Raw genomic sequence first — 13,029 nt, 5'->3', positions numbered from 1 at the left:
TATCGATTCAAACACTTGATTCTTCAACAATATTTTAAAACCATCCATTCAAACACTGGATATTTCATTATAGTTTTCATACATATTTTACATAGAACTAGAAATTAAACTTAACTAAACAACATTACAAAAATAATTAAACATTACTAAACGACATTTTGAAAGTAACCCTAAACTACTCGTCCTCGAAGCCGCCGAAGTCTGCCTCGTCATAGAGCCCGTCGTCGTTGTCGCTGTCGTTGCTGCTGCTGTTGTCGTCGACGGGCACCACGGGCACGACCAGCGCAGCCATCGATTCCTCGAGCGCGGCGTGATACCCGGGAAAGTCCTTCGGGTCCTCCGGGTGGACGGCGCCCGGGGCGAGCTGAATGTACTCCTGGACGAGCGGCGGAGGCGGCGGCATGTTCTCCGACTCCCGGAGCGCCGTCAGGTAGCCCGGCATGTCGTCCGGGTCGCCGGCCTCCGCCGCCAGCCGCCTGTACTCCGCCACCAATGCCGGCTCTGGTTGCTGCTGCGGCTCGGGCGGAGGGGCGCGGCTGGACCCGGCACCGTTCCTGCCCGCGGTACGGTGATCGCCGGGGCCGAGGCAGACAGCGCCGCGGTCACCGCCTGGGCCTCCGCGGGGCGCGGGCGGGTGCATGGCGCCGAAGTCGACGCGGGCGCGGGTGGAGCGCACCTCGCCGCGGCGGTACAACTCAAAGCCGTGCCCCAGCGGCGCGGGCACGGCGCCGGCGACCGCCTGCGCGCGGTACGGCGCGACCACCTCCTCGAAGGTGCGCCCATCCCAAAGCTGATGCCGCCGCGCGCGGTTGTGCTTCGTGGGCGGGCGCGGGCCGGCGTAGGCGTGGAGGCGGCGCAGGTGGTCGTCGGCGAGGCGGTTCGCCCAGCCGGGGTTGTTGGGGGCGTACTGGGGGTCGGCGAGCTCCTCCGGCGACAGGCGAGCCCGGTACAGGCCGACGGCGCGGGCGAAGAGGTGGGTGCCGACCTCGGGCACCGGCGCCACAGGCACGCCGTCGACGCTCAGGCGCCACCTCACCGGCAGGCGCACGTCGGGCGCGGCGGGGATGACGAAGTGGGCGAGCTCCTCCGCCTCCTCGAGCGTCAAGTTGGGGCGTGCCATCGCCGGCGAGAGGGAGAGGTAGGGCGCGCGAGGGAGAGGAAGGGCGCAAGAGGGCGATGCCGGCGACAGGGGGAGAAGGAGAGGGGAGGCGAGGGTGGTGTGGGAGCGACGGCGGGGCGAGGTGCTCTTTTATAGGGCGTAGTGGTGGGTGGGTGGGTGCCGGCGATCAATGCCGGGGCAGCCGAGCGGGCGGCGTGCACTGAACGGTTAAGGGCGCAGAAGGTCAGGCGGCGGCGTCAGAATCGGCGCCCGCGATTAATGCCTGGTAGGCGAGGGGGGCGGCGTGCGCGGGCGGTCAAGCGGTGGCGTGCGTAGGCACGCGGCAGGCGGTCAGGCGGTGGCGTGTGAATCGGCGCCGCCCGCGGACCGACGCCGGCGACGGGACGTCTCACTGCGCCGGCGTTAATGGATTCGCCTAACCCGCGCCGAATTAATGGATCCATCTCATTAGGGTTCAGTACGTGTGGGCCCGCCCTCCTCCTCACGCGGCGTACACCGCCCACGTATGGGCGTACAGCGGGCCGTACGGCCACGCACCTCGGTACGCCGCCCCCACCTAAATTTCCCATCCTAACCCTACTCACTTATCCTGACGAAAGGGTATCTTCTAATCTGGACCGTTGATGTGTTCAGGGGCAGTTGTACCGAAGAAGAAGTGTGTATGATATTATCAACGCCTTTGTTACAAGCTGGGCAATGTGATTTCACTTTAATATGCTTCGCTGCTAGAATAGCAGGACATGGTATAGCACTATGCAACGCCCGCCATATAAAGATCTTTATCTTGGCTGGGCATTTGAGGTTCCAAACTGAATCCCATACATCCAGTTGGTTGGATGACGAACTGGTCGGCTGAATTTTTTGCCCATACTGGAACTCCCATTCCACTTGATATGCAGAGCGCACTGAAAAAGTTCCATGGTTCGTCGGGTTCCAAGTTACAAAATCTTTCATCGCATGTAGCCGGAGAGGGATAGCCAGTATTCTATGATCACAAATTTTATATTTCTAAAGAACTACATATTTTCATGATGCCTCGACCCATACAACGCCGAAGATGGCACGACCCATGCATCACCACGTCTGGCACCGCCTAGATGATGCAGAACAACAAACTAAACAATTCTTTCTCACGGGCAAAGGAAACACCATATGGAATGTAACAACGAAAGATGGCTCAAGGAATATGATTAGATGTAGGGGTGCAAACGGGTATTGCATATTCTCTAACTCCCTTCAGTGCAATCAAGTAACTGATTTTTTAAAGGGCATATCCTAAGAGTTAGGCAGGCTAATTAATACAAGATGCATAGTATTTTTTTATTTTAAAAAAGGAGGTTAAAACCCCCGGCCTCTGCATCAACCGATGCATACGGCCATCTTTATTTATTATTCAACATAGGTCTAACAAAAACATACATCAAGTCACCCAAAGTCACAAGTCACACCTATAAAACTCGATAATGTGGAGTGCTCTCAGTCCTCGTATCTAAAACCGGTGTCGTCGCCGATCCATCCACATAACGTATCAGAACGAATAGCCGGTGCAACAGACCTAAATCGTACACCACATGCACACGTTTTAGAAGCCGCCATCATCATCGAACCGTTGACCCATCTTCAGGAGAGAGATTCGCATCATCCTTGCCAGTCCGTCCATCCTTCGACGCCACCACGGCGCCCAACGGAGCCACCGCCCTGTGCTCGTCCATCCAGACGCGAAGATTCTGGACAATCTGTCACGCGTAGCACCTGCCGATCAGGCATGACACAGCGTAGCACCTGCCGGCTAGGCATGACTTGACATCTCCATCGAAGTTCCGTGCAAGACGAAGTCGCTCCACCTCCTGCCTCAGTCTTCCAGCGTTGCTCCACCAACGATGCTCCCAAGGGAGAAATGACACCGCAGTACTGCCATCATCCGATCTGGAAGAACAGATCCTAGGGTTTACCCCGGAGCAGCACGACTGGGTCGACATAAGTTACACGACGATGCCTTCATCAAGGTAACCGCGCAGAACGCCGCCAACGCCTGCCATCGGCTCGGTTTACACCGGCAACTCTGTCTTCCCGACTCATAGTCGGGACTAGATGACGGATCTCGAGATCTGGCCATCCAGCCTCAGGCTGACCACCTCCAACGGAGGAGATGGCCACCACCGCCGGCTGCACCGGCCAGATCAGATTTAACCAGAGGCGCCGCCGAACAATCCACCAGGCCCTCCATGCCGCCGCCGCCGCCGCCGACCGCAGTCACCGCCCTTCACGGTACAGTGACGCGCCGCACCTACAGCTGCCGCCGCCCAAGGCAGGGCCAGCCACCACGCCGCCGCCTACCGCAACCATCACCGCCGCGACACATAGATTGGATCGGCCATGCCACCATGCGTTTAAGGGCACCGCACCACCCCTAAGACGCGGGAGAGAGGGAGTCCCCCGCCACCGCCGTCGGCCTCCGGGCTTAGCCAGGCAGCATCCTCCGGTGGCAGCGGAGGGAGAGGAAGAGGGAGATCGCGGCCCCGAAGGCTAGGGTTTTGGGCACCGCCCGAGTCGCCCGAGCGGGGGTGGGGGCTGGATCGGGAGACTGCACGTAGGCCACAAGATGCATACATAATATTTGTCAGCGAACATCGGATGGAGGCAGATTCCAAAGCAGCTATATCACGTGGTAAAGTTTATACAAGTTGAGTAAACAGTTGGTCAAAGGATTATTCTAACAAAACCTAATACCGTAGGTAGTTTGGAATGGAGAGCTAGGTAGTTGATCATCACAAACTATACAATATATGTTAAGTCCGAAGAATATATACGATATGTTCTTCCAGGCCAGCAACACCATTCCAAGCTTGCCTTGGGCAGTTAATTAAGCCTCAAATTGTATGTTAAGATGCTCGAGTTACTCTGCCGGACATGGATCATCGTCGTCCTCCTAAGGGAAATAAAATACACAAGAAATGAATTATTCATCCACGAACCAATGAATAGGTTGTACGGTTGTATACCCCCTTTGTAAACTAATGTAAGATTAATTTTTTAGATCACTATCTAGGAATACGCCATTACCTTGAACTGAAATCTCAGTCTTTCCACCTCTTCATCAGACTGTAGAAGACGTGTAACAAACTATGAATAAAACAACAGAAGTGCTAAAAACTAGCTTGCCAGAAGAAAAAAATACATTATACTTACGTTCTCATTGTAGCGGTCATCGAAGTAGTCCGGAGGTAGTTCAGGTGCACCATTCTGAAAATGATACGAGATGTTCCGCCGACCACAAGCATATGCATTACCATCATTGGGGTGCTTCATATCACCTCCACAACCATAGCAGAGGCCTTTGTTTAAAAGAAAGGGGTTAATTGCCATTTAACTGCTAAATAACTAACCAGTCAAGAACACATATAAACTACTCCCTCCGTTCCTAAATATAAGTCTCTTTTAGAGATGTATAGACACATATTTTAGAGTGTAGATTCACTCAGTTTGCTCCGTATGTAATTCATAGTGAAATCTCTAAGAAGACTTATATTTAGGAACAGAGGGAGTACTTTACAATTGAATGTGTAAGGTTGTGTCTATGCAGCAATTACATATGGATGTAAATGCATAGAGTTGTTCAAAATACCACAAATGCAAACCTAAACAATAAATGATGAGATGAAAAAAAATCTGAAATAAATGGGATAATACAGTCAGCATCACATGCTGATAGAAACACATTCACAGAACTATCTAACAGATAAGCATCATATACTAGAGACAAAAACACATTCACAAAGCTTCCTGACAGTTAAGTTCAGGTTACTGTCAATTACAAAGTGGTTATATTTCAACATTATGTATGTTAAGATGCTCATAGAATACCATGATAAGAAGAAGGTTCAAGTATACAGCAACTGTTCACCGTCAATCCATCATCTCCTCGATTATATTTGACTTCAGCAAAGAATAGGTTGCTAGTGTCAACACCATAAGATCCTCTGGTCTTTGCAGTGAAATTCATATGATAGTACGTCCAGTGGATATAATAATCCTCCCAAAGAGGCTTGCCATGCAGAAAATCTTTGACTTCATATGCAAGATCCTAAAACAAGAGGTGTGGATCTGATCAGTGATTACAATTTGTTACATGAATGGGTGATACAATAAGACGCAACGCGGGAAAGAGTGCCAACCCCAAAAAGATTGTGATGGTCGTTATACATATCTACCAAAGCTCGAGCCAACTGGTAATCCTCATCACGCCTTTTATCTTTGAATTCCGATCCACGCTTCTTTGTGCCATCAGGATAGTAACGAACACGTTTTACCATCGCATCCACTCGAGAAAGCCCCGCACACCTAGTTCAGATTAAGAGCATTTTTATATGATTAGCTGATTGTGCCTCCTCAAAAGTGGATGAATACATGCATATTGATAAAGGTAATGAGAACAACACAAAACTGTTGTGGATTACTTTGCATGCAAAGCTGTTGAATACAAAAAACAGAACTGAACAAAACTGTTGCCATGCCTGTGAGTACTCGAATTCTCTTTCTTTCAGATTTCTTTAAAAATAATTAGGTCCCCAACTCCTTGTGTTTGACACTTTTTTGACCAGTTGAGGAACTCATTTCTGAGTTGTGTGTGTGTGTGTGCCTGACTACTAGCTTACCAATTGTACAAATCCCAGTTCAGAAGACACCTATTTATTCAACTTTGGCAGATACAGCTACAAAAACATTTTAATCAACACTAAGTAGTTCTCTTTTTTTGCGGGGTAACACTAAGTAGTTCTCAAATGGAATATTAACGTTAATCCAGGCAGGTCCTTATTTCAACCAAAAATAATCTAACTATGTGATGATCTTTTGTGGCCTACGACATACAAGCTCTATTGGAATATATTCAATTGCAATTACGCACAAAACCAGGAGAAATGAATCAATGGAAATACAGAAAGAAGTTGAGAAACATTACATTGTTGGATCCTCATGGTCAATGAGATATCGATCGATAGTGCTGTTAACTTCATGCAAGCTCTGGAAAGGCCCGCCCACATCAGGATACGTGCGGAATGATCCTGTGCAATCTCTGGTGGTGTAAAATGTAATTCCCCAGTCAAAAACAGAACGGTTCCAAATGGGCGACGAGTTTAGGCGGCACACTGGTGGTCCATTGTTCGAATCCTCCGATGACAGGACATCTGGTTTTTGCACCGTGTGTGCCGATTCAGGTTGATCCATATGCTGCTCCTCAGACCTGAAGTTGAACATGCAGACCCAATGAGTAGCAGAGCAACAATATAACTTACTTTAGGACTTGAGTGAAACATGTATAATAGAAACCTCCTGCAGCTAGGGAAAATAAATTTATTTTGCTGTCTATCAAACTCCCAACCAAGAGAACAAGCATTCGGTTGATGTATAATTTCCCTGCACCCCCTCCCCTCAAAAAGCAACCAAACCCCGTCAACAAACATACTTTCAACTAGATCAAGTATAAAATAATCAAGATCAGACGAGAGGGAGTGGTGGCGGTCATACGGCGTCGGAGAGCATGAAGAATATGCCGGAGGGGACTCCGGAAGATACTTAGCGTACATCTTTGCGAAATAGGCGTATGGCGTTGGCGGCGGACCATGCTCTGACGTCGGAGCGAACACGGGAGCAGACGCCGGAGTGAACACCGGAGCGTACTTCCAAGCCAGCGTCGCGGACGTCGACGACGGGGCGTTCCGAGTGGACGTCGATGCATAGGGTTGGTAAGACCCGGCCTGCGCAGCGGTTGTCGGGGCATACAATGGAGCGGACATCGGAGGACACAACTGAGTGTCCCACGGAGCGAACACCACAGCGTCCGTCGGAGCATGGAATCCGTCTAGATCATGCTGCTGCTCCATCTCCTCAGACCTGAAATGGAACACGCAGGCAGGCTAAATGAGCAGAAGAACAGCTGCGTCGAGGCTAATCCACATTGACAGATCGTTAAATCTTCCCGTCGGTTCCACATACGTACATGTTATCTGTGTCGACGGGGGATCCGCGTCGGCGGCGGCGGCTCGAGCGCTCGGATAGCTCGGGTTAGGGCTTCGAAATTAGCTTCTTTTTTTTGAGTAAACCAAGGTCCTTGTTTTTCGTGGCGGTCCTTGTTGAAAGTAAACCAAGGTCCGATCTGATCAGGTTTATGTATGCTTATCCGTGTGCTACGTGTGCATATCTGTGTCCGTGTAGGATTACGAGTTAGACATCAACTAGGTTAGCTTGTGTTGGCTAGCACGATAGGTTCCTGTGCCAATACCCCAGTCTCGTGTGCGTGCACTGCAGTATTTGCAACAACAAAAATGCACTGCATTGCATCTCGACGTAAAGGAACTTCGTTGGGATCGGTTAGCGTTGCTTTGTCGCTCGCTGTTCATAGTCGGAAAGTACTCGGTGACACGGACTGGGCCAACAATTGATATCTAGGGCAAGGTTGATTTTCTAGTAATGGGAGTTCATGTCGGACGACGAGAAGAACAAGCAACTGGCGGAGTATATATCCACGATTTGACCGTGGGAACTTCATGCTGTGGGCAACCATGATGGAGTGGGTGCTCGAGGCCAGTGAGCTCTGGGAAGCCGTCAACCCCAGTGGCAACGTGAACCTGAAGGGTGGTGCCATGTATCTGAAGGATCGTCAGACAATCATGGCCATCTGGTCGGTGATGCCGATAGACGTGTAACAGCATCTAATCTCAAAGAAATAAGCGAAGGAGGCATGGGACGCGCTCAAGACATTGTTTCTATGGCACTCACCTGTGCACAAGGCGGACTTGCAAACTTTGTTTAAAAGTTACGAGAATCTGAGGATGGGAGAAGATGAGACGATGGATGCCTCGTGGTTTGCCACGATGGTAAACGGATTCACGATCTCGGAGAGAAGTTGGATGGCATCTCCGTGGTACGGCGTTTCCTACATGCCACTCTACCGCGCTACATGCCAACTGTGTCGGCGATCGAGCAGCACATGATGAGCAGATGAAATTGAGTTATAGCAACACGAAACAGGATGAGTACTTGATTCTTACGCGTGCTCAGTGGCAGAGCATGGACTCTAAGGAGAACAACAATAAGGCGTCCAGTAGCAGTGGCAAGTACTGCCGGAAGCAGTTCGACCAACAGTCGGAGAAGCCAAAGAATAAGTTCAACAAGTGCACAATTGTAATCTGTTTAGACACTTCAAGTCATAGTGCAAAAATCTCCCAAAGGAGAATGCGCTCATGGCCCAGCAAGAAGATGATGGGGACATGATATTCATGTGCGAACTTGTGGACGAGGAGGGTCCAGTTCTTCAACTGTCAGCTAAAGAAACTCTCATGCTCGTGAAAGAAAAGGATTGTCTTCATAATCATGGGTCGGAAACTTGTGCCCGCGCTATAGATGTGGGGGATGATTTTGAGACTCCTGTCAAAGTTACAGACTTGATCGTGATAGGTCTCCATCGCATCTACTTTTTCAAAAAAAAAAATTCTCTTGTTTTGCCCTCTATTTTGCATGATTAGGATGAAACTAATTTAGACTAAGGTTGTTTTCAGCATAACTACCGCAATGTTTCTTGTGCAAAAATAGAAAGTTCTCATAGAGAATTATTTTAGAATAAATAAAAATACTGGCATAAAGAGTTACCGGATGGGGCCCACCTGGACGCCACAATGGCAGGGGGGATGGGCACCCGCCCAGGTCGTGCCACCTGAGCTTGTGGGCCCCCTGGACCTCGTTTTGACCTAATTCCAGTGCTATATATTCATATCTTTGGAGAAAAAATCAGAGGAAAAACGTCATCACGTTTTATGGTATAGAGCCGCCACCACATCTTGTTCTTCGTCGGGAGCCCTAATCTGGAGCTTATTCGTGACCCCGGAGAAAGGGAATCACCGTCATCGTCATCATCAACTCATCTTCATCAACAACTTCATGATGCTCACCACCATGTGTGAGTAGTCCCCATGTAGGCATACTAGAGGTAGATGGGATTTGGTTGGAATTTGATGAGATTTGGTTTTGTTAGGCTGCAATACCAGTTCGTGGTGGTTCCAGCTTTTACATAGGAGCGCAGGATCCCGAGTTCGACTCCTTTCTCTCCGTCCTTTTTCTAGGTGTTTCCGAACAGGGGAAAAACACTATATGGGCCGGCCCACCGCGGGGCGCTGCAGGCGCCGGTTTGCAAAAAACCAAAGAAACTGGCGCCTGCAGCGCTACGTACATAGGTTTTGCCCTCCTCTTCCCCCTTCACGTACTTGATACGCTAACATGCACTGACTGATGCACCAGGCGAGTGCCTAGGGTTGTAGCTCATTCGCCGCTAGCTAGCTGCCGGAGGTGCCGAGGGAAGTCGCCATTCTCCGCCGTCGCCGTCCCTGCCGGCCGGAAATACAAGCCCGCACTCCGCAGCTTCTTCCGCCCTTGCTCCAGCCGCTTTTTGTCCCGCTCAAGAGCACCTGTAAGCTACCCTCTAGATCGTTGATCTCGAATGTTTCGTGTGTCTATCCGAATCGCGCGTGCTGTGATTTGCGCCGATTTGGAGCCAAGAGCTGGTTGCATTGTTAATTTTCGTCGGGGGCGGAATGGAACCCGGACCATTTGGTACTGTGGCAGTCGGCGGCTGAGGTGGCGGCGGACCTGAGCGGCTGGTTTAATCCTCCGGCCCTTAAGGGGAGGACACCGCGACCGTGCCTGGCAGATCTCCATGTGGAGGGCGCCGGCGAGCCGCGATGTTGAGATTGATAGTTTCTGCTCTGCTATGCACCGCGGTCCGCGGCCCTCTGTTTTTTCTTCTTTTTGCATGAGCAGTTCACTAGAACATCAATACATCAACATAATCATCTACTCCTTCCGTTCCTAAATATAAAGTAAGTCTTTCTATATTTTTTTGCGGGTAAATATAAGTCTTTCTAGATATAAACTACATACGAATGTATATAGACGTAGTTTAGAGTGTACATTCACTCATTTTGCTTCGCATGTAGTCTATAATGAATCTCTAAAATACTTATATTTAGGAACGGAGGGAGTATATACCAAAGAACTCAAGTATGCCATGCCTTCAATGTCAACACAACCAAACCATATCGAACTTGAGCAATACGCACCAATAATAAGCAAGCACTTGAGCAGCGACCAATATGACAAGATAAACACCAAATCAAAGGGGGACACAAGGATTTACGTGAAAACCCCTTGCACTGTAGAGAAGAATCGAGTGCAAGGTGGATGCCAACAAGGAGGCGAGGCCCCAAATCCTCAATTTTAGCACTCAGATTTGTGTGGATTTATAAATCAAATGGCATCACTTCTCTCCTAACCCTAGAGCTCTCTCAAGAACAGAACAAGCACAATTCTCGGTTCATTCCGGAGTTTGAGTTTGTTAGGCTGCTTGTGACACTCTGGTCAATTTGGTGGGAAGGAGGAAAGTAATCCATGAAGAGCAATATTAGTCCCCTCTTACAACTTCCTCTTTTATACAGGGATATCTGAATGATATTAATGAGGCCGAGCTAGTTCATCTCTGGTCAGCTACTCGACCTCCGACACAACAAGAACGTCGGCAAGCTAGGTGGAGAGCTCCTTCCATGGGTTCAGTTAAATTTTATATTGGCGGCGCTGTTGGGAGGCATGGAGATCGAGGTGTGTTTGCTGCTGTCTGCCGAGACGACGCGGGTAATTTTTTTGGTGTGTCGGTTGTCTCGGTTGCAGAACTGGTATTGCCTGAAATTTCAGAAGCCATGGCGGCGACCGGCGAGGGAGGTACTCTCCCTGCCAAAAGGACCTCGCTTGCACCAATATTTTTTGTGGTGGCCACGGACTGCTACGGTGAACCACCTCAAGGAAGACTACAGGGTCTCATCTAAGCGATCATTGATGAGATAAGGAAGAGCATGAAAGATTTCACTATGTTTGAGTTTCTGCACGAGAAAAGAGAGCTGAACCTTGAAGCACATTCTTTAGCTAGAGCTGTTGTTTCTTTGCCTTTTGTGGACACATTTGGTTAGCAGAGAAACCAAACATTATTTGTATCCCTGGCAATATTTTGAGTTAATAAAGTGTGAGGGATTCTTAATAAAAAGTACATTTTATTCCTTTTTTTCTCTTCCGTCTTTTCTTTTCAAAACTTTGCATTCAATTTTATACATTATTAGGAAATATTTTTTCCCCTTATTTCTTTCCAAGATTTTCGGTTCACTTTTCTCCAAATATGTATTTCCATAACTTTCACTCAAAGCAAGTGTACACATACACAGCCAGCATTGTTTTATATCGCACGACAAACACTTTTAAAATATATGATGAGATGTTTTTCATACACGAAAAACATTTTAAAAGTACATGATGAGCATTTCATACTACATATTGAACACTTTTTCAAATACAAGATGAATACTTTTTGAAAATATGCAATGCTATTTTTACAAATAAATGCATAATTTTCTAAATACGCGGTGAATATTTTATTAATACATGGTGCACATTTTTAATACATAGCGACCATATTTAAAATTATACGATAAATATTTTTAAGAAGATATTTTTTCAGTACTCAATGACGATGTTTTAATACTACTTGTTCATGTTAAAGATACATTATTAAAAAAATACATAAAACACAAGATGGCCGATTTTTAATATACTAGTTTTTTTTCTAAAACATGATGATCGATTTTTAAATATGCGATGAACAGTTCGTAAAAGACAATAAACATTTATTTAATACATGATGAACCTATTTTAATGCACGATAAAAATATACACGTGTTGAACATTTTTCAGAAACGATAATATTTTTCGTACATGCATGATAAATTTGTTTCAATAAACAATGAAAATTAATAAGTACATTGAGAACATGTTTTTTACAAATATGTTTTGGGCATTTTCTTACACGCAGTGAACCCTTCTCGAATATATTGTAAGCTTTTGACAAACGCATGATGAAATTCTTTTAATACGCCGTGAGAAATAACGTAATAAGAACTGAAAGGAAAGGGAAGGAAAAGAAGCTACAAAATACGAAATAGGAAAAGCAAAAAGCGAAAAGAGGAATAAGAAAAAGAAAAAGAAAAAGGACAACAGGAATAGATAAAGAAAAAGGAAAATAAAATTGAAAACCAGAAATAAAATGATAAATGGTAAAAGAAACGAAAACATTGAACATCAAAAATATGGAAAAACTGGAAAAAGAAGAAGGAAAGTTGGAAAGGAAGAATATATGAAAATGGAAAATGAACTAGATGCGGAAAAACGTTAAGAAGGCAGAAGGTGCACTGACTGAGAAAATCGACAAAATCCGGGACAAATAGCACTCCCTAGTTAAACTGAAAAAAAAGGATGTGGTGGACCGGCCCAGGCGGAAGCTGCCTGCTGCTTGCTGCAGGCGAGAGCTCCATGGCACTCCTCTTCCTCCTTCCCCCTTCACGTACTCGATACGCTAACATGCACTGACTGATGCACCAGGCGAGTGTCTAGGGTTGTAGCTCACTCGCCGCTAGCTAGCTGCCGGAGGCGCCGAGGGAAGTCGCCATTCTCCGCCGTCGCCGTCCCTTCCGGCCGGAAATACAAGCCCGCACTCCAGCCGCTTTCCGTGGCGCTCAAGAGCAACTGTAAGCTAGCTATATATGCTCGCCCTCCAGGTCATCGATCTCGAATCTTGTGTGCTGTGATTTTCGCCGATTTGGAGCCAAGCTAGCTGGTCGCATTGTTAATTTCGGTCGGGGTCGGAATGGGAACTGTAGCAGCCGGCGGCTGTGGTGGGGGTCGGCCGATCTACTCTTCGGGCCCTCTAGGGGAAGCTCGATGGGTAGGAATACCCCGTGATTCCTGGCAGTCTCTCCAAGTGGAGGGCGCCGGCGAGCCGGTATGCATGAGAATCAGGTCTTTTCCATGTTTGATTCTGG

At 47.9% G+C, this 13,029-nt stretch overlaps 1 protein-coding gene across 1 annotated transcript; it reads right to left on the bottom strand.

Moving 5' to 3' along the window:
• Positions 1-3,764: 3,764 nt before the first annotated feature.
• On the bottom strand, positions 3,765-6,354 carry LOC123073555 (uncharacterized). Its single transcript, XM_044496645.1, has 6 exons — positions 6,081-6,354; positions 5,296-5,461; positions 4,985-5,204; positions 4,310-4,455; positions 4,184-4,222; positions 3,765-4,049 (listed from the first exon to the last, which is right to left on the bottom strand). The coding sequence occupies exons 1-6, from the start codon at positions 6,344-6,346 to the stop codon at positions 4,017-4,019; spliced, it is 870 nt and encodes a 289-aa protein (XP_044352580.1). The 5' UTR covers positions 6,347-6,354; the 3' UTR covers positions 3,765-4,016.
• Between the last annotated feature and the right edge of the window lie 6,675 nt (positions 6,355-13,029).

This window comes from Triticum aestivum, chromosome 3D, assembly GCF_018294505.1.
Source record: "Triticum aestivum cultivar Chinese Spring chromosome 3D, IWGSC CS RefSeq v2.1, whole genome shotgun sequence".
NCBI classification, from domain to species: Eukaryota; Viridiplantae; Streptophyta; class Magnoliopsida; order Poales; family Poaceae; genus Triticum; species Triticum aestivum.
The sequence above is the reverse complement of the archived record's forward strand: the minus strand, read 5'-3'. Positions and strand labels throughout refer to the sequence as shown.